Consider the following 26849-nt stretch of genomic DNA (forward strand, 5'->3'; position numbering starts at 1 on the left):
TTGCTCTTTTACTCCAAGAATCCCCCAAACACGAAAATCTCACTTTTTGTATTCAACGGCATAAGCAGAAAAAGATATAGAGTTTAACACTTGGATTCAAAAATTGAATCAAACGCATTATATTAGAATATCTTAAGTTAAGAAATATCTAACTATCATCATATTTTTCAATGCATTAAATAATATATATATATATATATTCACTTTAAACTATGAATTAATTATGCGTCAGTAGACTTACCAAATAAATTAATGAAAATATAATCAATTACTAAAATTTTGAGTGATATATTCAAATATTTATTGCATTAAAAGATCATCAAAAAGTAGCAAAATATTGCAAAAGAAATAGATTACCAAAATTTTAGGAGATATAATTAGTTATTAATTTATATTACAATAAAAGATAGTCAAAATCTGCAAAAGAAATTTTAAACACTGCTTTATATATAGCATTGATGCAAAATTGGAGAAAAATTTTCAGAAGTATTAGATTTGATTATGTTACTACTGAAATAACAATACAGTCACTCATATTTATCTGTATTAGATAGAAAATACCTGTGATGCTTGGACAGAGATTGAACAAAATTAATAAATTACATAAAGTTATGTATGAACAATCAAGGCTCAAGATATTTCCTCACTATCAATACTGAGATTTGAAAACATACATTAAGTAAAGAGAAAAGAAGAGACAGATAACGTAGTGGATAGAATTAAGGATAAAATTAAGAAGTTATAACTGCTTTAAATTTAAAACTATTTTAAAATTATTTATCAATTGTTAAAACATATTAAATCTTTTTTTATAGATGCCTACATTTGTCATTATGAGTGTATGTTGATGACATGTGTCTAATTTTATTTAAATTTTGAATTTGTAATATTTAATTAGTAATATAATATTTAATTATTTATAATTTAAAATTCTAAAAATTTATGGTAATGACATGTGTCGTTTTTCTTCTCTTATTATATATAGATAGATGCTAAAAGCGACCAGCAGAAGTGAACAAAAAGAAGTACATTGTACATGAAAGAAGAGATATGCAACCACTCAATTTTTTTATATTTTTTATTTTGAATTTAACTTATGTAATTTAACCATTTAAATACTCATACATGTGAAGACATTATCCCCACATTATACACTAAATTATAGGCCTCTAGGTAGGACTATATGTCTCAAAGAAATTTCCTCTTGTTTGGCCTAATTAATGTGTTTGGTGTGGCTCACATCTTTACTCAATTTCTACCAAATTAATGTTGGTACCGACACAAATTTATACATGGACCAAGAAAGGCATGTAATAATATAGCTGAATTCGTGGTCCAATTAGCAAGCAACACTTTGTGCAACATATATGAAACGTCAAAGTGTCAGATTCTGTTTTTTTTTACCCACCTGAATTTTGCTCGATCTAGGCGTACACGGTTTTAAAATATCTCATTAGAGTATAAGACTTGCTTATTTATACAATTTGTATTTTGAAAATGCAATTTATCGATGTGAAATTTTCTATCCTAAGTTAGGAATATCACAGACATCTCCTCTCATGAACTCTGTGTGCATCCTTACAGAGCTTTGCCCCACCACATGAGATTTGCGTAAATTCAATAGAACTTTGGTCCACATCGACAAGGCTGAAACATGCATGAGTGACTCTGTTATTATTTGTAACAGTCCAACCTGCTAGTGATATTGTCCGTTCTAGACCTATAGACCCACACAACTTTAAAATACGTCAATAACATGTAAAACATGTTTACTTATATACCCAATATCTCTCATGTATTTTGTTTGATGTGAAACTTCTTATCCTAATTTGATATACCACACAATGTGACTTTATTAGTATGATTTGAACTCAAAATCTATAATTAAAGAAAATACCTATTTATAAAGCCACCGTCATCTTTGTTGATTAATATTAGTTTTTCATTGATTTTTTAAAATAAGAAAGACTAATTCCATAGGTGGATACCAACTCAAATAATAGTATTCCACGTCAATCTAATTATATGCGACATCCTTCGAGTTTTAAAGCATTGTACACTAGCTTGTGAATGCCATTAATAAAAATAATAATTAAAGGGTTAAGAAATACAAGAAACAAGTTTATGTTATAAATATTGATTGTGTATTGATATGATTATTACTAAATTTATACATTTAATTAGGAACGTGTTAAGGATAAATTTGAAAATAAAGTGGAATTATCACCTTTTCAATTTTATAAAAATAAGAGTAATTATTTTGAATCAATTTTTAAGAGTTAAAACTGGTAACTAGAAAAAGCATTAAAGACTTGGGTGGTCAAGTGTCTAGACACTAATAAAGACGTTGATTAATTAATCGTTGTTGTAATCCAGCTAAGAACGACAGAAGTAAAATTAACTTGTCACTTCCTAAAATTAATGTATGGTCGTAAAATTTTAGAGAGTACATATAACTTGATGCTGTATTTTAATTTTTTTAAATTTTAATTTATTTTTCTTATTTTTAAAGTTATATTTAAATATATTCAAGCATAAACTCAGATTGTTTCAATTATTCTTTGTAAAAATATTATCAAATACAACTTCATCTTTAACTCTAAACTTCTCGATAAAAATATTTGAAATTATGACCAAACTATTAGAGTGAGTAAAAGTTCAACATTGATTGGAAAATGGACGGGTCCTCTGCTTATATGGATGTAGACAATTCTCCTCTCATAAGCTAGCTTTTGGGATTGAATTAGGTCCAAATAACATATCTTTACATGATATCAGAGTCAGATTCATCTCTATTTGGACTCCCCGACCCATACTCCAATTGAATCTGGGTGGGGGTGGGGGGTGTTAAAGTGGATAAAAGTCCTACATTGATTGGGGAATAGACTGGAAGTCTACTTATATAAATTTTGATACTTCTCTCCTTATAAGCTAATTTTTTTTTTANTCAGATTCATCTCTGTTTGGACTCCCCGACCCATACTCCAATTGAATCTGGGCGTGGGGGGGGGGGGGGGTTAAAGTGGATAAAAGTCCTACATTGATTGGGGAATAGATTGGAAGTCTACTTATATAAATTTCGATACTTCTCTCCTTATAAGCTAATTTTTTTTTATGTTGAGTTAAGCTCAAATGACATATTTTTACCGCATGCTAAATATTTATGATTTGTGAAAAACTCCTACACGTAAGATCTTAGGACTAGCTACCACATGCATGACTTTAGAGCCAGCATAATAATGTACCATCAAAATGCATTAAATTTTCAACCTACCAACCAACTACTTCTCTCACTCTTCCATTGGACATCTACTCCAAATTTCCCTCTATAAAAACACTCAACCAAAACACATTTCTTCCAATCCACTTCTTTATCATAAAACTCATAACTATTATTTTATCTTCTCTTCTCTTAATTTTCATCATCACTAAGAATGGAAATGGTTAGCAAGATTGCATGCTTTGTGCTTTTGTGCATGGTAGTGGTTGCACCCCATGCAGAGGCACTAACTTGTGGTCAAGTTACATCTTCCTTGGCTCCTTGTCTCCCTTATCTGATGAACCGCGGTCCTCTCGGAGGCTGTTGTGGTGGTGTTAAGAGCCTTTTGGGTCAAGCCCAGACTACAGCAGACCGACAAACCGCTTGCACTTGCCTGAAATCAGCAGCTAGTTCTTTTACAGGCGTTGATTTGGGCAAAGCTGCTAGTCTCCCTAGCACTTGTAGTGTCAACATCCCATACAAGATCAGCCCCTCTACTGACTGCACTAAGTATGTTATTCACCCTTTTTGACCTATAACAACAAGTAACTCTTCGTATTAAGCGTAGTATGTAAAATAAAGTAACACAAAAATGATGTGTACTAGCACATTGTCACAAAATGACGTACAAATATATGATTATACTTAGTACATTACGTTTTTATTATTATTATTATTATTAATGTTGGTTTTGTTCATTAATGCAGGGTTCAGTAAAGCTGATCATTAGAATTCGGTATCATGAGGAGAATTAAGAATAATATAGATGGAAATTGATCTTTGCTTGTGGATCCATTGTTTCTATGTTGTATCAGTTGTCACTTTCTGTTTTTTCTGTGTTTCTTTTAAAATCGTACGTAGTCGAGTGTTGTATGAAAATTTCACGATTGGCTATTATGTATTAATCCAATCTATCTTATTTGGTATATGTACTCTCTCGTGTATTAATTCAATATTTTTGGTTTACTTTTACTAGGGTTTTTTATTTGCATTACACGTATTTATCAAATTCGAGTAATATAGTATACATTAGTGTGTGCTCATTCATCTACGTACCTCCTTTTTCTAACCACTTCATACACGTACAATGCTAATTAATGAGAAATATATTAACATCATCACCATCACAAATGCCTATAAAAAGTATACTTTAAATAAATTCATTAAGGTACAAATTCACTATGCAATATATATTAACTTTCTCGATCCTTTCCAACTTATTAGTCCATTAATTAAAGTAAACAACGTATTAAATGTCACAAATATTTAGACTTACTTAGCTTTGTCACTCTTCATCTTTTGAAGATTAGATCCGTATATATATTCTCCGTCTCAAAAAAACAATCTAATTTGACTTGACACAAAGTTTAAGAAAACAATTCAATCTTGTGATCCTAAATTAAAGTTATGTCTGTATCAAAACAACATTTAATTTTATGACCTTAAACATGTTACCTAAAAAACTAAAATAAAAATATTACTAAAAATAAGAGGATTTTAAAAGCAGATTAAAGAGAAAAGTAAGTCATTTTTTTTAAAGAAGGAGGGAATAATAAATTTACCTTATTAGCACTATTCTTCTTTCAAGTATGTTATCAAACAATTCTGTGCTTTCGTAATCTCCTCTCTCTACACAACCCATCTATCACTACACGGTACACATCTAGTGTTTAGCCTCAAATTTTTAAATTTTTTTGACAAATTATTTTAAGTTTGTATTGCCATTTTATAATAAACATGTTTCGTTAAAAAATAGCCTTATAACATAATTAATATCAATTCAAAACAAAATAACAATATGAATAAGAGCAATACATCAATTAAATTGTTATTAATGATAAATTATAACTCATTAAAAATAAATTGTTCTTTTTTTGGCCTCGTTCTATATATATATAGATAGTAGAGATGAGGAGTTATTAGTTATTAACGGAGTAATTTGGTAGATAAATATTAGTTGGAATTAATAAATAATGAGTGTCTTTTATAAAATACAAAAAGTTTGGCGTGATTTTTTAAAATTCCCAAATATTAGAACTTGGCCTAAATACTATTTTTTTCTAGAATTTGAAAATTTGAGATATTTGGCAGATATGTTTGCCAAATAATGATAAATTATATGGTCAAAAATCATTTCTTAATTTTTCTTGCAAATTTCCTCATGATATATTTGAAGCCAAACGGGACCACAGTACTTTAGTACCAATTCTACAAGGTTAAAGAAAAGGCAAGTGCCTTACGACCTCCAAATTTGAAGCAAGGGAATTCACTTTTTAGAAATAATAGATTTTAGTTTTTTTTTTTTTTTTTTTTTTTTTTTAAAAAACAATAGCGTACTATAGAAAAAATTGAGCTTCTCATTACTTATCATCATCATCATCATTCTATAGAAGTGGTGGTGCCCTTGGACGACCAAGAGTACTCCTGTAATTTTCCTTCTTAGCTGACCTATTAACACAGTCCACCTGCTTGTCCATTCTCATTTTTTTCTTCTGACTTCTTTCAGGAATTCTGACAATTAGGGTAGTTCCGTCATTTCGCTTCTATTCTGACCTATTAACAAGCTCCACAGGCTTGCCTTTTCGATTTAACGCCCCCTATTGCAAATGAAAAGCTTTCTTCCCACTAACAAGGCAATTAATTACCAAAGGAGGGAAAATGGCGCTCCATTTTTTCCTTTTCGGTTTGTTGCTGCTTCTTCTTTCTTGTAATGACCCTAAAGGTCATTTTTAGAAATTTTCATAAAATGACCGTTTTACCCCTCCCGATAGTTGCCCCGAGTCCTAATTGTTGTATTTTCGAAGTTGGTTTGAAGGAAAATTGATGAAAAGTTGAGTTTTTGGAAAGTTGAGTTTTTAAGAGTTAAAGTTTGGTTAAAAGTGCTATTTCGAGTCATTTGGAGTTTCGAGACTCGAATCGGATTTCCGTCGATTCCAGCAGTTTTAGAATGTCGAAACGGGTCTATGAGAATTTACGGAGTCGAATTTGGAGTTAAAACGAAGATTTGAGGTCCTAAGTTGCTAAAATTGTGAAATTTTGATCAAGAGTTGACTTTGGTCAACAAACGAGGTTCCGGTGCTCGAAATGGAATTCCGAGGGCACCGTTGGATTCAGGGGGTGATTCTAAGTCTAGAATGAGTCTTGGTTGAATTTTTAGAGGCCCCGAGTGCGTTTCGAGTTTTTGAGCCTAAAGTTAGTTTCTTGACGCCTTATCGGATACCGGGTCAAGGAGACCTCGAATTCAAATTCCGACGATTTCATTGAGTCCGAAATGTCATTTTCAAGCTAGTAGCATATTTGGTTTGTGTTCGGGAAGTGCCAAATGAGTTTTGGGTGAGCTTTTAAGCTTCTTGGATGCTTTGACACTATTTCAGCAAATTGTGGCAACTAAAGGGTTCATTATTAGTTTTAAAGGTCGAAAAATTATTCCGAAGGTTCTGAAATTTTGAGCATGAATTATAGGACTTATCTGCAAATTTTGGTGCATTTTCGCTAACCCGAGATTGGACTTTTATCGCAAATAAGAAATAATTGTTTACCGAGTAGAAATGATATTTGACTGGGCAAACGAGCATGAAATTGAGCTCCGATTGAACGAGCAGGTCCGTATCATTATTTAAGACATTTACAAAAAAGAATCGGGTCATTTCACTATCGTATGAGGAAATTACGGCCTTTTTAGTGAAAGATTAACTGCTGTTTTTCTGGTGCATAACAGCCATGTACTGTTATAAAAATCTCAGACTGTGTTCATTTGGTATTTTGAGCATATCGGGAGTTCTAGAGATCGGAATGGAGTGATTCTTACGGGTTTCTTCTTGAATTAATATGAGGGTTAGTATTCAATCTTCAATTCGACATTTTCTCATAATTTCTTTATCTGGTTTTTTTTCCTATCCGTAAATCTCTTGGGAAAAATTGGGGTTTTATCGATTTGGACTCCCTTTTTGATGAAAAAGGTATATTTACGATCCTTATGTTATGGGTAAACTGATTTTAACATAAAATTATTGATTCATCGATTATTTTCATCATATTAACCGCGTACAATTTGGACTTTCCCGGTAAAGTTAAAGTTTGATAAATTGAGAATTTCAAGGTCGATCTTAACTCCGTTTTTGATGAAATTTCATATTTGAACTTATCTAAGCATGGGTAAGATGTTTTTCAAGAGATATTTCATTTTCGAGTCGGGGTTTCGGATCCGAATATTTTAGGCTTCTTCAAGAACGTGGATTTTCCTTCAAATTGAGTTTGTGAATTGATTTCAACTCCGTTTTCAAATTGGTTTTCACCATTAGCTTCCAAATACTTTAAGGATCATTTTACATCAAAAATTTCCAGATTTGGGTATCGTTTTCCGGTATGAGACTTTTGGACCGTTTTGCCCTTTTTCCCTAAATTTCTTGATTTTGGTGTCATTGGACTCGAATTGTGATTGTGAATAATTGTTTGAATAGATTATCGTGATCCGGATTATACTCGGAAAGGAAAGGCTCAAGTCAAGTAACTTTTGGAGTTCGTTTTAAGGCAAGTGGCTTCCAAACTTTGTAAAACTCTTAGACTACGCATGACTACTTTCCTAATTGTGTTGGGGAGTAATGGGGATTGAGGATGGGTTTTATTTGTTGATTGAAATTGTTGTAAATGAAAGATGGGGAATAAAACGAGCTAAATGTGTTATATGTGACTTGAATTTGTTGAATAAGTCATGTGATAACTGATATTGAGGGGATAGAAGAGCATGAGTAGGCTATGATTGATACAGACATTGATGTTGAGACAGATGATGTGTAATACTATGATGTGGTCGTGATATGGTTGTGATTGAGACAGATGATGTGTAATACTATGATGTGGTCGTGATATGGTTGTGATTGAGACAGATGATGTGTAATACTATGATGTGGTCGTGATATGGTTGTGATTGAGACAGATGATGTGTAATACTATGATGTGGTCGTGATATGGTTGTGATTGAGACAGATGATGTGTAATACTATGATGTGGTCGTGATATGGTTGTGATTGAGACAGATGATGTGTAATACTATGATGTGGTCGTGATATGGTTGTGATTGAGACAGATGATGTGTAATACTATGATGTGGTCGTGATATGGTTGTGATTGAGACAGATGATGTGTAATACTATGATGTGGTCGTGATATGGTTGTGATTGAGACAGATGATGTGTAATACTATGATGTGGTCGTGATATGGTTGTGATTGAGACAGATGATGTGTAATACTATGATGTGGTCGTGATATGGTTGTGATTGAGACAGATGATGTGTAATACTATGATGTGGTCGTGATATGGTTGTGATTGAGACAGATGATGTGTAATACTATGATGTGGTCGTGATATGGTTGTGATTGAGACAGATGATGTGTAATACTATGATGTGGTCGTGATATGGTTGTGATTGAGACAGATGATGTGTAATACTATGATGTGATCGTGATATGATTGTGATTGATGACATGTGCATATTCATTATTCATCCCATGTGTGAACTATCTGTTGCATGAGTTCTGAGACACTGATATGAGGATGGATGGATATGAGACACAGTTGAGACTAGCTCCGGCTAGAGATATATGAGATGGACTAGCTCCGGCTAGCGATTTGGATGCCGATGGGATCTGGTTCCGGCGGTGATACATGGTCCATGTGTGGCCCCCATGGGTTCTGATTTGAGTATTCAGCGCGGACTGATTACGTCAACAGATGTGTATCGTAGGACAGACATGCATCACGACTACATGACATCATTATTGCATTTTGCATCGCATTTGCCTTATCTTTGTCTGTGATGTGTGGATTGTATCGGTTTACCCTTCTTATGTGGAATTTGATCTACTTGCTCTTATTTGTTGATCTGAGGTTGATGAGGATATACTGTTGGTTCTGGCTGTTGAATATGATCTGTTTAGTATAGGTTGGTTGGTTTGCTGCTAGATTGAAGTTTCGGTGGTTCGGTTGGGATTGAAAGGAGTTGTTTGTAGCTGCTAGTTTTGCTTAGTTTAGAGTTACTTGCGAGTACCTGTGGTTTTCGGTACTCACCCTTGCTTCTACACAATTGTGTAGGTTGACAGCTCTCTCAGATTCGGCTTAGTATTTTCTTTAGCAGATTGAGCTTCGGGACATACTCGAGAGGTAGCGGTTCATTCCAGACGTGCCCTTGAGTTATCTTTACTTTCAGTTTTGTTCTATTCGAGAACTATACTCTGAGACTTGTATATTTTTATTCGAATTCTGTATTTAGAGGTTTGTACATGTGACAACCAAATTCTGGGTAGTGTTAAGTCTTAATTAAAGTCTTCCGCTTATTTATTATCTTTTATTCTCGTATTTCTACTTCTCTATCGTTGTGATTGGGTTAGGCTGACGTGTCCGGTGGGAAATGGACACGTGCCATCACATCCGGATTTGGGGTGTGACATTTCTTTTTTTTCCCTGAATTTCATCATACTCATAGTTCCGTATAATATTTTGCTACATTTTCTATATGCATGTATTACTTTTGTTTATCCAGTTTCCATAATTTTGGGGGAAGATTGATGAACCCAAGAACAACTAAATAATTCGGTAAGATTCTTTGCAATATATCCTGAACAAATGAAATATTTATGAGTCTTGTCGCTCATCCCTCTGAATAATTTTCCTTGCTTTTGCTTTTGGGGACTCGAGATGTTGGGTTTTAATTGAAAATTAACCATTTTACCTTCAAGGTTATTGAAATTTCAAGAGAGACTTTTGGTTTTATTGTTCTTTCATATTGGTTCTAGCTTAGTTTTGATACTCTTACCAAGATTCCAATAGACTTTAGTTAAATGGACATTCTAATGCAAATTAGATGCTCTCTCAACTACTTTAAAGTGTTGTAGTATGCTTAGTTAGTATATGCAGGGAAGTCCTACAATACTAATAAATTCTATCATAGTACGGAATGTTGTATTAGAAGGTCATAGTATGAAATTCTTGAAGATGTTTTTCAAGAAAGACCAATATGATGGTGAATTGTAGACAAGTATATGCTCATTTTATATAATTGTAATCTGCTTTCTCAAGTCGTTCACTGTGCTGCAACCTGTATGTGTATTCGTTCCGTCTTGAGATAAAAACTGCAGGCTAATTTATGGAGACAATAGATTCAGTCATTCGGGTGACTATTACATCAGTCGAGCCTTTTTAAGATTAAAAATTCGAGTTTGCTTATTTCTAATGTCTTGCAGGTAGCTCCTCGTCTTCAACAGAAATTAGTAATCTTTTAACAGATATGAGTTCCTCCATTGCATAATTTGAGGCACAGGTACTCCACAACTAAGTTCTGCACTTCTTCAACGTTATTCGGGTGTCATAAATTCCTGAAAACGAAATAAAACTAAAGAAGCATGAGGGAATTTCTAATATATTGCATTTCAACCTTATTAGTAAGTCAAAGGTTACCAAAATTGTCATTGTTCGTTTTACATTGATATATCTTGAGTTTTCACATCACAATTGTATTTTCAACTCTATCAATGTTATTTGAAATTCCTGCTTTCTCATTCTTAATTGAAACATCATATAAAAAGATACCATGCTAAATTAAAAAATGAAAATATATAAAATCATCATATAAAAGCTTTAAAATGGCAACTTTGTATGTGATAAAGTCATGGTGAGACAATTGTGCAACTTTCTATTTGATTCCCAATAAGTTCCCTCCAAACTATTTACTCCTACTTTTACTAATATCTTCATACCTTCATTTGAACCATGACATTAATGTTATTATTTGAGAACGGAGTAGCTAAGGATATTTGGTGTGATGTAACTCCTACAGAGTATAGTAGAACATTATTGAATGGGGATCTAGGTAGCAATGTTGATTTTGCTTTGATATAGAACTGTGTATAACATGTTCAGCTCGACAAAGTAGAATTTAGCGAGTTGTAGCAGGTTGCTTCCTAATAACTCAGGAAATTAGCCATTGTATTCGTTTTACAATTTAGCTTGTCATAACATGTTGTTTGTTTTATTCTTCTAAGTATGTTCTATAAGCAGTTACTTATAGTTATCTTTAGACAACCTGATCGGGTATTGAAATTAAACTAATCTAATGTACCATATATTGTTTTTTTTTCTTTCAAATTGGCTTGTAGGGGGTATTGCTTCTCACCTTCACAGCAGTGATCGGCACGTTGAGACCTCCAAAATGCTTTGAAGGTTCAAATGAATGCAGAAATGCATCAACATTCCATCTTACAATCTTATATGCAGCTTTAGCTCTAGCATATTTGGAAAACAGAGGAGCACGTTTCACCATCGGATCAATGGGAGCGAATCAATTCCATAAGACAAATCATCATGCGATTTTCTTCTATTGGTATACTTACGCGCTCTACACGTCCAATGCCATTGATAGCACGGTTCTTTTGTATATTGAAGACAATGTTACTTGGGTACTTGGATTCGCCATCTGTGTCGCCCTCAACATCCTTGAGTTGGCTATTTTCTTGTATGGACGCCATTTCTATCGCCATATTGAGGCACAACAACAAAGCCCTTTCATGAGTTTTGGCTCGAGTCATCGTTGCTGCTATTAGGAAGCATAGAGAACCATTGTCATTATGAGGTAAAGATTATTACCATGGCATGACAAAACGGGACAGTGCAATAAGTGTTCATAACCTTACAAATCCTAGCAAATTCTTCAGGTATAACAACACTCTCCCTACACTACATAATGGTTCAAAGTATAAATAGCTATTAGTAGCAGGGGAAATGGGGAGGGCATTACAACGTGGGAATCAAACTAGATGAAAGTCAACCAACTGAGCTACTAAGATTCCCTCTTTGCATTTTCTTGAATTCATTTATTATAATTTTTAAATGCCCATTGCTAAATAGTCTGTAGCTAACAAGATTTTTGTTAATTTGTCGTTAAATAGGATTAGTGGATTAGAGTGGTCCGTCTAATTCCTGTTGTTTTAGGTGATTTATAGTCCTGGATCTTAAGATATGAAGTGGAATCACTTCGAGACGAATTCAATGGTGAATTGTTCCAGATTGAAGCAGTAAGGGTAACAACTGATCTGCCAAGTTGGTTCGAAACTGAAGTTCTATGCAACTGCAGTATAGGAAATGATACTGCCTGCCATATAGTAGCTATGTAATTTTTCATCATCTTGCTCGACTTTGGTTATAGCACATTATGTGTTTGGAGAGCCAGCATAGATAATTGGAGAAACTAGCTATTAAGTCCTAAGTTACTGATGTCTTGCCACTGCTGTTAGAGAACCCATAACCATGCTTTATTAGGTTGTATTAGCATTCCATTTCCAACATCTTTGCTACAACCTTAAAATTATATCCTCGGACAACTAAAAGGAACAAAATATAGCCTTCAAACAACAAGTTTGTAGTACTGCTTCCACAGCCATGGGCTTAGTCGAAAAAACAAAAAAGACTTGATATGTTTTAGCCTTTCTAGCAAGCTCCCAGTATAATGTTCTGCAGTTCTTGCAATTGTGTTAATATTAGATTTAATTATCTCTTCTTTATTTGTCTCAATACTTAAAGCCTGTGCCTTGCACGGGCACCCTTTATCTAGTACATAGTAGAAGAGTCTACAACACGCATATCTTCGTCAACATGCCTGCTTGTGTGACAAGGATATTTTTGGAATTTTCTACTTTTTCCTTCATTATGCCTTTGTAATCTCTTGTTTTAAAGGTGTACCTTTTCTTTATTAGACTAAAAAACCAATTTACATTTACATAACGACTCATATGTCCTATAAAAAATTACTACTGTTTTGTTGAACTATGTTGGCCCAACTCATGGGCTCACTTTTCTATGTCGGCTGCCTCATGCCCTTTTTTAATTTAAACATTTGTATATGTAGTAGAGTTGTAATAATAATATTTTTCATTACTAATTTAAAAATTATATAAATAACACATAAATCACAATAATTAACAATATAAATATTTAAAAGTTGTATAAAAAAATTTGATTGACTCTTGACATTCTGTTGATACCACATAAAATGGGTTAGATGATAAACATATATTATTTGAAATTGGCCTGAATAATTAAAAGTTATATAAAAAGAATCGATTAACTCTTGACATTCTATTGGCACCACATAAAATGGGTTAGATGATAAATAGATATTATTTGAAATTGATGTAAAAAGTACTACAAATCACAATAATTAATTAAAAAAAAATTAAAATACATATAAAAAAATCACTTGACTCCAAAAATTTTATCAATGCCACATAATTTGAGACATGGGAAGTGACATGTATTATATGAAAATTACGTTAAAAGGGTAATATAAATTACAATAATTAACATTTTAATATATTTAAAAGACATAAAAAATGGCCAATTTTTGAAATCCTATATATGCCACCTAAATTGAAACAAAGAGAGTAATATATATTATTTTTAAAATTAAGTAAAAAGTATAAATTATCATAATTAACAACTTAAAATATTTTTAAAATCATATAAAATTTTTGATAACTTCTCAAGTTCTATGATATCACATAAATTAAGACAAAAAATTAATATATATTGGGCCCCGTGCTGGCACGGGTCCTGTATCTGGTATAGAAAGAAAGAATTATCAGAAGAAGTTTGACATATATATTTGAAATACTATGTTTCAAAAATGATTAAATGGATTGGTTATACTATTTATTGGAAAGAGATTATTAGAAAATATCAATTATGAAAGATTATTAAATGCTTTGTATATCAAGAAACTAGAAAAAAAATAACTTATGAAAAAACAATTAATACCTTTTTAATTTCTTAATGATTACTGCTTATTTTGAACCTATGTATTATTTTAAAAAAAAAACCAATAAATCACTCAAAAGGGAATTGAAGAAGTATGTAAACTTTGTTATTTTTACTTGTTTATAAGAAGCTTTACAATTCCCTTAAGAAATAAAAAATAATATATATATATATATATATATATATATAGCCTCAATGAATTTGAAAAATAAAATAGAATAAATAGTTAATAGTAATGATAAAATAAAAATATATTTTATCTTAATAAGCTAATTAAGTGGATAAATTAAAAAATATTTTTTAATATTATGAATAATTAAAATGAACAGAGAAAGTCGTATTAATTGGCTGTTGTCGCAATTAATTTCTTCAGTCTCAGTCGGCTATTAGATTGGCAGTATGTGTCCACCTTATATTCGTCAAACCTCTTTCAATATTTTTTTTTTTGTTTTTTCCTTATATTTGTGTTAAAGTTTGACTATTACCTATATTAAACTTTGATAATTTCAAATAATTTACGTCACGTACGGTCTCATTCTGGAGAAATTGCTTCACATCAAAGATCTTTTCATATCTAGGATTCGAACTTGAGACATTTAATTAAGAAAGGAACAATTTCATCCATAGTTGCTATACCAAAAATAATCTCTAGCAACTACTAATTAACAACAATAGCTTAATTGTCGCAAAATATCTTATTTTAAAGACAATTAATACTCTTTATTACATGGAAGAAGGGGTAATCAGGGACATGAGGTTTGACAAATTGGTGTATAAGATTTGATAGGTTTAGTTACAAACCGGTCCAAATTGAAAATCAAATTAAATTAATTTAATAAATAGATTTTATTTATTTTTAATTTGATTTGAATTTAATTTTTAACAATATGAAATTCTTTTATTTGCTATAGATTTACTTATTTTGTATACTTTTTTCATGATTTTTTTTACCAGAAACAAGCTTTTGTATTGAACATATGAAAAATATTTAATCATTTATAAATAAGTAATAAACTTTACACCTTAAAATCGTTTTTGTTAAAAAAAAAAAAAGGATTCTGAAACCAAATTTATTTATTTAATTAAATAAATTTTACACCTTAAACTCATTTTTTAAAATAAAAAGTCATGAAACCAAATTTATTTATTTAAATAAATAAACACTACACCTTAAATTCAAATTTTAAAAGAAATTAATAAATCCATTGTATCCCTCTATTCTTATCTATATGTCACCATTGTATTCTTATATAGTCAAAACATATATAGTTAGAAATTTTAACACATATTTTGTCAAGAAAATTATAAAATATTCAAATTTTCTGGCTCCGCGACTATACTTAACGGAGTACCAAGTAAAGAAGAAGCAAAGAGAAAAAAGTATTCTGAGTACTGGAACAATTGTCTCTATGGGATTGGCTTTTCACAAGGCCCTAAATCGTGTATAGCGTTGTTCAATAAAAATTAGTCACGTAACAAACTAAACTTGACTTTATAGGCACCTCCCTAATTATTATGTACCCTCATTTGATTTAACTCTTAACTCCCAACTAATTCTCTCATTCTTAATTCCATTAATTTTGCTCCAAATTTCCTCTACATAAATACCCAAAGTTGTCACTAGCTTTTGCACCCAACACTCAAAACAAATACATTTGTAGTACTATATCATCCTCTACTATTTCTGTCGATCTTTACTCAATTTTTGTAACAATGGAAATGTTTGGCAAAATTGCATGCTTTGTGCTTTTGTGCATGGTGGTGGTTGCACCTCATGCAGAAGCACTAAGCTGCGGCCAGGTTACATCTGCCTTGGCTCCCTGCCTCCCTTATCTTCAAGGGAGCGGTCCTATTGGAGGGTGCTGTGGTGGTGTTAAGGGTCTTTTGGGTGCAGCCAAGACCCCAGAAGACCGGAAGACAGCATGCACTTGCCTGAAATCGGCAGCTAATTCTATTAAGGGCATTGATACGGGAAAAGCCGCTGGTCTCCCTGGAGTTTGTGGAGTCAGCATTCCTTACAAGATCAGCCCTTCCACTGATTGCTCCAAGTACGTGATTCTCCTTATATTAATTGACAGTAAAATATTTCTTTTGTTTCATGATATAGAACAAAATTTTAATTTACATATGCCTATTGATAAAATTATATGTTACAAAACGATATTTATGTGTGTACGCGCATACTATATATTAATATTGATTTAATATTGCATTACAGGGTTCAGTAAGGTTGATGAAATTAAAGCTAAGTCTATATATAGCTTGCGGAGATGAAGAATAAGATGGATATATATCGATCGAGTTTGATCCATCATTATATATGTTTGTCTCTTTTCTTTTGTATTTGTGTCTGTTGGAGTACTTATATATTGTAGTCTTGTAATGAACATTGGTGGTTGCTTGTGTTACAACCCAATCTTCATATAGTAATACATGATATTTTCTTCTTTAAACTTTTCTTAACTCTTAATTATTCATCGATGGTACAATTAGTTATACACTAATTATGATTTGGTAATTCTTAAGAAAAGGATGATATAACCTTGGAATTTGAGAAATTACATCGATGGGGCATAAATTAACCATATTTTAATTTGTTTCATATCATAAATTCTTCAACAAAAACTATGATATATAATTAAAGCAAAAGAGAAACTATGGATGTGTGAGCATATATATATATATATTAATATCTACTACTTAGCACATGACAAGTGTTGGATGATATGTGCTTAGATAGTGTTGTACATTCTTCTTTTATGGTTGTACCTTTAAAATTTATATTATTGGACAATTTAACACCATTAATCACAATAATTAATAACTTAAAACATTTTTTAAAAAAATATGAAAATTTGGATGACTCTCCAAATTTTATTTGTGTCACATAAATTGAGACAACAAAAATAACATATAGTGGGTCCATTTTAATTTATTTGTCTTTTTTTTTGTGTTTTTTATATTTAAAAATTGCGTATAAATACTATAAATCATGATAATTGATAACATAAAATATGTTTTGAAAAAAATACAAAAAATTCCACTGATTCTTGAAGTGAATTTATCGTAAAAATATTATAAATCATGATAATTGACAACATAAATTATTTCAAAAATAAATACATATAAAAAAATTCGATTGATTCTTGAAATTAATCTATCGTTAAAAATTATGTATAAAATATAATAAATCATGATAATTGACAACTTAAAATATTTATTAAAAAAACACAAAAAAAGAAATTGACTGATTGTTAAAATTAATATATCAATGTCACATAAAATAATACAAAAGTAGTAATATGTATTATTTAATGTGAAATTATTGAAAACTACGTAAAATGTATTGTAAATCTTAACAATTAACAACATTTGATTGACTCTTGAAATTTTATCTATGCTATATACATTGAGACAAACGGAGTAATATATATTAATTATTTAAAATTAAGTACAACCTTATTGCTTTCTGTAGGCTTCGAATTATCATGGTCATTTTTTAGGCTGATACAAGTTTTGTACATTTTCTATTTAATTTTTTTAATATTATAAATCGCAAATTAATAATTTAAAATATTTAAAAAAATATATTAAAAATTGAGTTGGTTTTGGGAATTTTATTTATACTATATAAAATGGGACAAAGGAAGTAACATATATCATTTACAAATGACTTAAAAAGCATTAAAAATTACAATAATTACCAATTTAAAAGATTTAAAAGCTATATAATAAAATAGGTTCACTCTCAGAATTCTATCAGGCTCACATATATTGGAACAGAAAAAATAACACATATCATTTTAAAATTATCAAAAAAGTATTATAAATAATAATAATTAACAACTTAAAATATCTAAAAGACATTTTAAAATGGTTAATTTTGTAATTTTATCCATATAACATAAATTTGGACAAAGTGACCAGTAATGTAGGTTATTTGAAAGTTACATAAAAATATTATAAATCACAAAAATTAATAACTTAAAACATTTTTTAAAAAAATATGAAAATTTGGATGACTCTCCAAATTTTATTTGTGTCACATAAATTGAGACAACAAAAATAGCATATATTGGGTCCATTTTAATTTATTTGTCTTATTTGTTTTAGTATTTTTTTATATTTAAAAATTGCGTAAAAATACTATAAATCATGATAACAACATAAAATATGTTTTGAAAAAAATACAAAAAATTCCACTGATTCTTGAAGTGAATCTATCATAAAAATACTATAAATCATGATAATTGACAACATAAAATATTTCAAAAAATGGGCTAACAACACACAATCAGCTTATTGCCCATCAATACTACATCAAGAAGAGAAGTCTAACTAACAAAAAAAAAATTCCTTCTCAATTTTAGACCTGATACTCGGGACTTGTCTCTTATCTATAACTATAATAAAAAGTCCTTTTTGTAACCTTGGGAAGTTGTTGAGTCGAAAGATAAATGTTGTTAGTTTGAGAGTTCATCGTCATCTTTGCTAGCTAGTCTGCAAGTTTATTGGCTTCTCCGTAGCAATGCTCAAACTTGATACTAGCAAGAGCTAGAATTGAAGAAGTTGCTTCTATGATTCTGTTCAACCTGAAGCTACTAGCCTTTTTTCCCCTTAAGCATGTTGGTTATCAAAAGTGAATCTAGTTCCACTATGATGTTTGTGTAACCATTTTTGGGACTTCTCTTCATAAAAGTCTAGATTGTCATTTGTTCAATTGGTGCATTCAAATTGTACACAAAAAAAAGAAGAGTACATATATATATTTTCTTTGTTCCAAATTATATAATGTATAGTTTGAATGGATACGAAGTTTAATTAATTAAGAAAGAAGGAATTTTCAAGTTTGTGATAAAAAATGTAGATGCTTAGATGTGAATCTACAAGCCCTTTTTTAGTAATCGTGCAAATTTCTCAATTTTTCGTGTGTTACCCATTGATCTGGTGCCCAAATTATTTTCTCAAAAAACTTTATGCAGACCTCCGTATTGAGTTGGGAAACCATTACGTATGCTCACACCATTTTTCCCCCATTTCCATATCTATATGCCCTTTTTAGGAATCGCACAAATTACTCAATTTATCGTGTGTATAAGCCCATAGATCTGACACCGGGAGTATCCAAAAAAAATTTCTCAAAAAACTTTATGAGGACCTCCGTATTGAGTTGGAGAACAATCACGTATACTCACACCATTTTTTTCGCATCCATTTTCGCATCTACAGGCCCTTTTTTAGGAATCACACAAATTTCTAAATTTAACGCGTGTATTAGCCCATAGATCTGGCGCCCGAAGCACCCAATTTTTTTTCTCAAAACACTTTATGAGGACCTCCGTATTGAGTTGGGGAACCATCAATATACTCACACCATTTTTTTCACGCTCATTTCCACATCTACATGCCCTTTTTTAGGAATCGCGCAAATTACTCAATTTATCGTGTGCATGAGCCCATAGATCTGACGCCGGGAGCATCCAAAAAAAATTTCTCAAAAAACTTTATGAGGACCTCCGTATTGAGTTGGAGAACAATCACGTGTACTCATACCATTTTTTTCGCATCCATTTTTGCATCTACAAGCCCTCTTTTAGGAATCGCTTAAATTTCTAAATTTTTCGTATGTATTAGCCCATGGATCTGGCGCCCAAAGCACCCAATTTTTTTTTCTCAAAACACTTTATTAGGACCTCCGTATTGAGTTGGCGAACCATCAATATACTCACACCATTTTTTTCGCGCACATTTCCGCATCTACAGACTCTTTTTTAGGAATCGAGCAAATTCCTCAATTTTTGTGTATATTAGCTCATGGATCTAGCGCCCGGAGCACCCTAAATTGTTTTCTCAAAAAACTTTATGAGGAATTCCGTATTGAGTTGGGGAACCATCACGTATCCTCACACCATTTTTTTGCGCCCATTTCTGCATCTACATACCCTTTTTTAGGAATCACACAATTTTTTTAATTTTTCGTGAGTATTAGTCCATGTATTTGGTGCCCAAAGCACCCAAAAAAAATTTTCTCAAAAAATTTTATGAGGACCTCCGTATTGAGTTGGAAAATCATCACGTATGCTCACACCATTTTTTTCGCACCCATTTCCGTGTCTACATACCCTTTTTTATAAAATGCGCAAATTCCTCAATTTTTCGTGTGTATTAGCCCATAAATTTGTCGCCCAGAGAAACTATTTTTTATTCTCAAAATATATTATGAGGACCTCCGTATTGAGTTGAGGAACCATCATGTATGCTCACACCATTTTTTTCGCGCCCATTTCAACATCAACAAGCCTTTTTTTTAAGTATCGCGCAAATTCCTCATTTTTCTTGTGTATTAGCCTATGGATTTGGCACCCAAAGCACCCAATTTTTTTTCTCGAAACACTTTATGAGGACCTTCGTATTGAGTTGGGAAACTATCACATATGCTCACACCATTTTTTCTCCCATATTTCCGCATGTACATGCCCTTTTTTAGGAATCACGTAAATTTCTCAATTTTTCGTGCATATTAGCCCATGGATCTGGCGCCCGGAGCACCCAAATTTTGTTTCTCAGAAATTTTATGAGGACCTCCGTATTGAATTGGGGAACAATCACGTATCCTCCCACCATTTTATTCACCCCCATTTCCGCATCTACATGTCCATTTTAAAGAATCACGCAAATTTCTCAATTTTTCGTGTGTATTGACCTATGCATCTGGCGCCCGGAGCATCTAAGAGTTTTTTCTCGAAAAACTCTATGAGGACCTCCGTATTAAGTTTGGGAACCATCAAGTATGCTCACATCATTTTTTTCTCGCCTATTTCCGCATCTACATGCCCATTTTTAGAAATCACGCAATTTTCTCAATTTCCCGTGTGTATTAGCCCATGGATCTGACGCCCAAAGCACCCAAACATTTTTTTCCAAAAAGTTTTATGAGGACATCCGTATTGAGTTGGGGAACCATCACGTATGCTCACACCATTTTTTTCGCGCCCATTTTCGCATAGACATGCCTTTCTTTAGGAATCGCGCAAACTCCTCAATTTTTCATGTGTATTAGCCCAACGAGGTGGCACCCGGAGCACCCAAATGTTTTTCTCAAAAAATATTATGAGGACCTCTGTATTGAGATAAAGAATCATCACGTATGCTAACACCATTTTTTACGCGCAATTTCCGTATCAACATGCCCTTTTTAAGGAATCGCGCAAATTCCTTAATTTTTCGTGTGTATTTGTTCATAGATCTGGCGCCCGGAGCACCCTAATTTTTTTTCTCAAAAAATATTATGAGGACCTCCGTATTGAGTTGGGTAACCATCATGTATATTCACCCCCATTTCCATATCTACAGGCCATTTTTTAGGAACCATGCAAATTTCTCAATTTTTCGTGTGTATTAGCCCATTTTTCTGGCGCCTGGAGCATCCAAATTTTTTTTCCCAAAAAACTTTGTAAAGACCTCCGTATAGAGTTGGCGAACCATCACGTATCCTCTGACCTTTTTTTTGACCCATTTCCGCGTCTACATTCCCCTTTTTAGGAATCTCACAAATTCCTCAATTATTTGTGTGTATTATTATCCCATGGATCTAGCGCACGAAACATCCAAAAATATTTTCTCAAAAAACTTTATGAGGACTCCGTGTTCAGTTGGGGAACCATCACGTATGCCTAGACCATTTTTTTCATGCCCATTTCTGCATTTACAAGCCTTTATTTAGGAATCGAGCAAATTTCTCTATTTTTGTGTGTATTAGCCCATGATTATGGCATCTGGAGCATCCAAAATTTTATTCTCAAAAAACTTTATGAGGACCTCCGTATTGAGTTGGGGAACCACCACATATACTCACACCATTTTTTTCGAGCCCATTTTCGCATCTACAAGTCCTATTTTAGGAAACGCACAAATTCCTAAATTTTTCGTGTGTATTAGCTCATGGTTCTATAGCCCAAGGCACCCAAATTCTTTTTCTTAAAAAACGTTCTGAGGACCTCCGTATTTAGTTGGGAAATCATCACGTATACTCACAATATTTTTTTCGCTCCCATTTCCGCATTTATAGGCCCTTTTTTAGGAATCATGCAAAGTCCTCAATTTTTTTGTGTGTATTAGCCATGGATCTGGCTGCCGGAGCACCCATAATGATTTCTCAAAAAACTTTATGAGGACCTCCGTATTGAGTTGGGAAACAATTACATATGCTCACACTATTTTTTTCGCGCACATTTCTGCATATACACGCATTTTTTAGGAGTCGCGCAAATTAGTCAATTTTTCGTGTGTATATTAGCCCATGGATTTGGCACTCGGAGCACCCAAAGTTTCTTTCTAAAAAACCTTTATAAGGACCTCCGTATTGCGTAGGGGAACCATCAGGTATTATCACACCATTTTTTCGCGCCCATTTCAGCATCAACAGGCCCTTTTTTAGGAATCAAACAAATTTCTCAATTTTTCGTGTGTATATTAGCCCATGGATCTGGCGCCCGATGCACCCAAAATATTTTCTCCAAAAAACTTTATGAGGACCTCCGTATTGAGTTGTGGAACCATTACGTATGCTCACACCATTTTTTTTGCGCCTATTTCGCATTTACAAGGCCTTTTTTAGGAATCACACAAAATTCTCAATTTTTCTTGTGTATTATCCCATTGATTTGGCGCCTAGAGAATCCAAAATATTTTCTCAAGAAACTTTATGAGGACCTCTGTATTGAGTTGGGGAACCATCACGTAGGCTCACACAATTTTTTTTGCACTCATTTCTGCATCTACAAGCCCTTTTTTAGTAATCGCGCAAATTTCTCAATTTTTTGTGTGTATATTAGCCCATTGATCTGGCGCCCGGTGCACACAAAAAAAATTTCTAATTTTTTTTATGAGGACCCCTATATAGATTTGGGGAACCATCACGTATGTTCACATCATTTTTTTCGCGCCCATTTTCGCATCTACAAGCCCTTTTTTAGGAATTGCGCAAATTTCTCAATTTTTCGTGTGTATTAGACCATGGATCTGGCGCCCGTGTACCCAAATTTTTTTTCTCAAAAAAATTTATGAGGACCTCCTATTGAGTTGTGGAACCATCACGTCTGCTCACACCATTTTTTTCGCGCCTATTTCGCATCTACAATGCCTTTTTTAGGAATCACGCAAAATTCTCAAATCTCTTGTGTATTAGCTCATTTATTTGGCGCCTAGAGCACCCAAATTTTTTTCTAAAAAAACTTTATGAGGACCTCCGTATTGAGTTGGGGAACCATCACATAGACTCATACAATTTTTTTCGCACCCATTTCCGCTTCTACAAGCCCTTTTTTAGTAATCGCGCAAATTTCTCAATTTTTTGTGTGTATTAGCCCATTGATCTGGCACCCGGATCACTCAATTTTTTTTCTCAAAAACCTTTATGCGGACTCCGTATTGAGTTGGGGAACCATCACGTATGCTGACACCATTTTTTCGTGCCTATTTTTGCATCTACATGTCCTTTTTAGGAATTACACAAATTACTCAATTTATCGTGTGTATGATCCCATGGATCTGGCGCCGGGAGCACCTAACTTTTTTTCTCAAAAAATATTATAAGGATCTCCGTATTGAGTTGAGGAACAATCACGTATAGTCACACTATTTTTTTCACACCCATTTTCGCATCTACATGCCCATTTTTATGAATCACGCAATTTCTTAAAATTTTCGTATGTATTATCCCAATTCCCATGGATCTGGCGCCTGTAGAACCCAATTTTTTTTTCTCAAAACACTCTATGAGGACATCCGTGTTGAGTTGGGGAACCATCACGTTTACTCACATTATTTTTTTCGCGCACATTTCCGCATCTACAGACCCGTCTTTAAGAATTGCACAAAATTATCAATTTCTCTTGTGTATTAGCTCATTGATTTGGCTCCTAGATCACCCAAATTTTTTTCTCAAAAAACATTATGAGGATCTCCGTATTGAGTTGGGGAACCATCACATAGACTCACATAATTTTTTTCACACCCATTTCCGCATCTACAAGCCCTTTTTTAGTAATCGCGCAAATTTCTCAATTTTTTGTGCGTATTAGCCTATTGATCTGCACCCAGAGCACTCAAATTTTTTTCTCAAAAAACTTTATGCGGACCCCGTGTTGAGTTGGGGAACCATCACTTATGCTAACACCATTTTTTCGTGCCCATTTCCATATCTACATGTCCTTTTTAGAAATCACACAAATTACTCAATTTATCGTGTGTATGATCCCATGGATCTGTCGCCGGGAGCACCCAATTTCTTTTCTCAAAAAATATTATGAGGATCTCCATATTGAGTTGGGGAACAATCACGTATAGTCACACAATTTTTTTCGCACCCATTTTCGCATCTACATTCCCATTTTTATGAATCACGCAAATTTCTAAAATTTTCGTATGTATTATCCCATGGATCTGGCGCCTGTAGAACCCAATTTTTTTTCTCAAAACACTTTATGAGGACCTCCGTGTTGAGTTGGGGAACCATCACATTTACTCACACCATTTTTTTTGTGCACATTTCCGCATCTACAGATCCGTCTTTAAGAATCGCGCAAAATTCTCAATTTCACTTATGTATTAGCTCATTGATTTGGCGCCTAGAGCACCCAAAATTTTTTCTCAAAAAATTTTATGAGGACCTCCGTATTGAGTTGAGGAACCATCACTTAGTGATGTGAGGCTAAAAATACATATTTTTAATCATTATTTCCTCACATTTATTATATTTATATTTGTCCTTTTTGAGCATTAATTTGATGGATTATGCTAAATTTGGTACTTTATTTGTAGGATTAAATTGGTGGAAAATTGGAGATGTTTGAAGCTAAAACGAATTAAAGATGAAAGGTTGAAGAAGGAAATCAAGCAGACAGATTAATGGATTAAATTTAATAAAATAATATATTTATATATAAAAGGAAATGGCGGCTGCAAATTGTGAAAATTCAATTTTACGCTTGCTTCTTGCTGCTGCCACGTGGCAGCAAGTGATGGTGCAGAATTAAGTTGAGGCGGCGATATTACTGTTCACGCGGCGAAAAAGAAAAAGGAATCCAATTCCTTTTGGTTTGGATTCCTAATTTAATTTGGACTCAATTATTTTATTTAGGGTTTCCTACATCTATAAATAGTGCATAGAAATTATGATTTGGGGAGCCAAGAACCAAGATACAAGACACAATATAAATTTTCTTCTAGCTGAGGAACTTTGGAAGAGCCGCCGTGAAGGCCGGAGAATTGTGATTTATTCTTTCTTCTCATTTATTATTTATTTGTATTCGTGATTAATAAAAGATAGTTTAGCTATTGTTCTTAACTTTTTATGATTAACACAAACATATTTATTTTAATAAATTTTGATTGTGTTTTTGAGATAATGAGTAGCTAACTTTCATAACTAGGGTTGTGGGAACCATGAGCGATTAACAAAGTATGAATAGTAAATAAGCAATTCTTGACTAGTATTTTGCATGCATTGATAATTCTTTCGTTTAGAAGTCTTTTTAACGGTGGCCAACGTTAGAACTCGCCTTGTTACTACTTGCCGGACCAAGGAGGTAATTAACAAGAAAAGAATTATCAACATAGATTTAGTGTGATACTATCTAATAGGCTAGTGTCGATTGGTGCGAAGTAATAACTAAGTCAAACATCGATTATGATGTCTAATATGAGGTAAAGGTAAGGGTTAGTAAATTATACACACGTAGCCGGACCAAAGTGCAGGGTGAAATTCTCTAGATGCCGGATCAAGGATTTAGAGATATCTAATTTATCACTTTGCATGTAATACACTAGAAAAGGACTACTATTATTAGGATTACTGTGTTATGAGCTTATGGGGAACACATTCTTAGTTACTTTTCATAATCTGAATATAAATAAATACTTAGTTCAAAGCTATCTTTTTATTATTTTTATTTTATTTTATTTCAATTTAAATCCCCCATTTTTATAACAACTATCGAGTTAAATATTTACTATTGACAATATTCTTTCATATTCTCTGTGGGATCGACCCCGACTCATAGTTGGGTAAATATATTGCATACGATCGTTTATATTTCTTTTCAAAAAGTATATTTGAAAGTTATCACATAGACTCACATAATTTTTTCGCACCCATTTCCGCATCTACAAGCTCTATTTTAGTAATCGCGCAAATTTCTCAATTTTTTATGTATATTAGCCCATTGATCTGGCACCCGGAACACTCAAATTTTTTTCTCAAAAAACTTTATGCGGACCCCGTTTTGAGTTGGGGAACCATCACGTATGCTAACACCATTTTTTCGTGCCCATTTCCGCATCTACATGTCCTTTTTAGGAATCACACAAATTACTCAATTTATCGTGTGTATGATCCCATGGATCTGGCGTCGGGAGCACCTAATTTCTTTTCTCAAAAAATATTATGAGGATCTCCGTATTGAGATGGGGAACAATCACGTATAGTCACACTATTTTTTTCACACATTTTCGCATCTACATGCCCATTTTTATGAATCACGCAAATTCCTAAAATTTTCGTATGTTTTATCCCATGGATCTGGCGCTTGTAGAACTCAATTTCTTTTCTCAAAACACTTTATGAGGACCTCCGTGTTGAGTTGGGGAACCATCACGTTTACTCACACCATTTTTTTTGTGCACATTTTCGCATCTACAGACCCGTCTTTAAGAATCGCACAAAATTCTCAATTTCTCTTGTGTATTAGCTCATTGATTTGGCGCCTAGAGCACCCAAATTTTTT

General features: G+C 32.8%; 2 protein-coding genes across 6 annotated transcripts in view; both read left to right on the plus strand.

The window, feature by feature from the left end:
• The first annotated feature begins 3348 nt into the window (after window positions 1-3348).
• The window catches only part of LOC125864265 (non-specific lipid-transfer protein 2), a 124959-nt gene continuing 101458 nt past the window's right edge, over window positions 3349-26849 (plus strand). The window contains exons 1-2 of the mRNA XM_049544173.1: window positions 3349-3769; window positions 3967-4179. Of these exons, the coding sequence (XP_049400130.1) occupies window positions 3435-3769; window positions 3967-3976 (345 nt within the window). The 5' untranslated portion in view covers window positions 3349-3434 and the 3' untranslated portion in view covers window positions 3977-4179. Of the gene's footprint in view, window positions 3770-3966 lie in introns of the transcript that reaches the window.
• LOC125864263 (non-specific lipid-transfer protein 2) overlaps window positions 15778-26849 on the plus strand; it is a 112530-nt gene continuing 101458 nt past the window's right edge. For 2 of the 5 annotated variants that reach the window (XR_007446218.1, XR_007446217.1), the window contains exons 1-2: window positions 15778-16112; window positions 16283-16381. Coding sequence is in view for 3 of the 5 variants with exons in the window: in XM_049544166.1 (XP_049400123.1) it covers window positions 15778-16112; window positions 16283-16292 (345 nt within the window). In the remaining 2 variants the exon portion in view is untranslated. Of the gene's footprint in view, window positions 16113-16282; window positions 16518-26849 lie in introns of those variants that run through there. The other 3 variants (XM_049544167.1, XM_049544170.1, XM_049544166.1) reach the window with 2 other exon arrangements.

Source organism: Solanum stenotomum, chromosome 5 (genome assembly GCF_019186545.1).
Source record: "Solanum stenotomum isolate F172 chromosome 5, ASM1918654v1, whole genome shotgun sequence".
In the NCBI taxonomy this organism is placed as follows: Eukaryota; Viridiplantae; Streptophyta; class Magnoliopsida; order Solanales; family Solanaceae; genus Solanum; species Solanum stenotomum.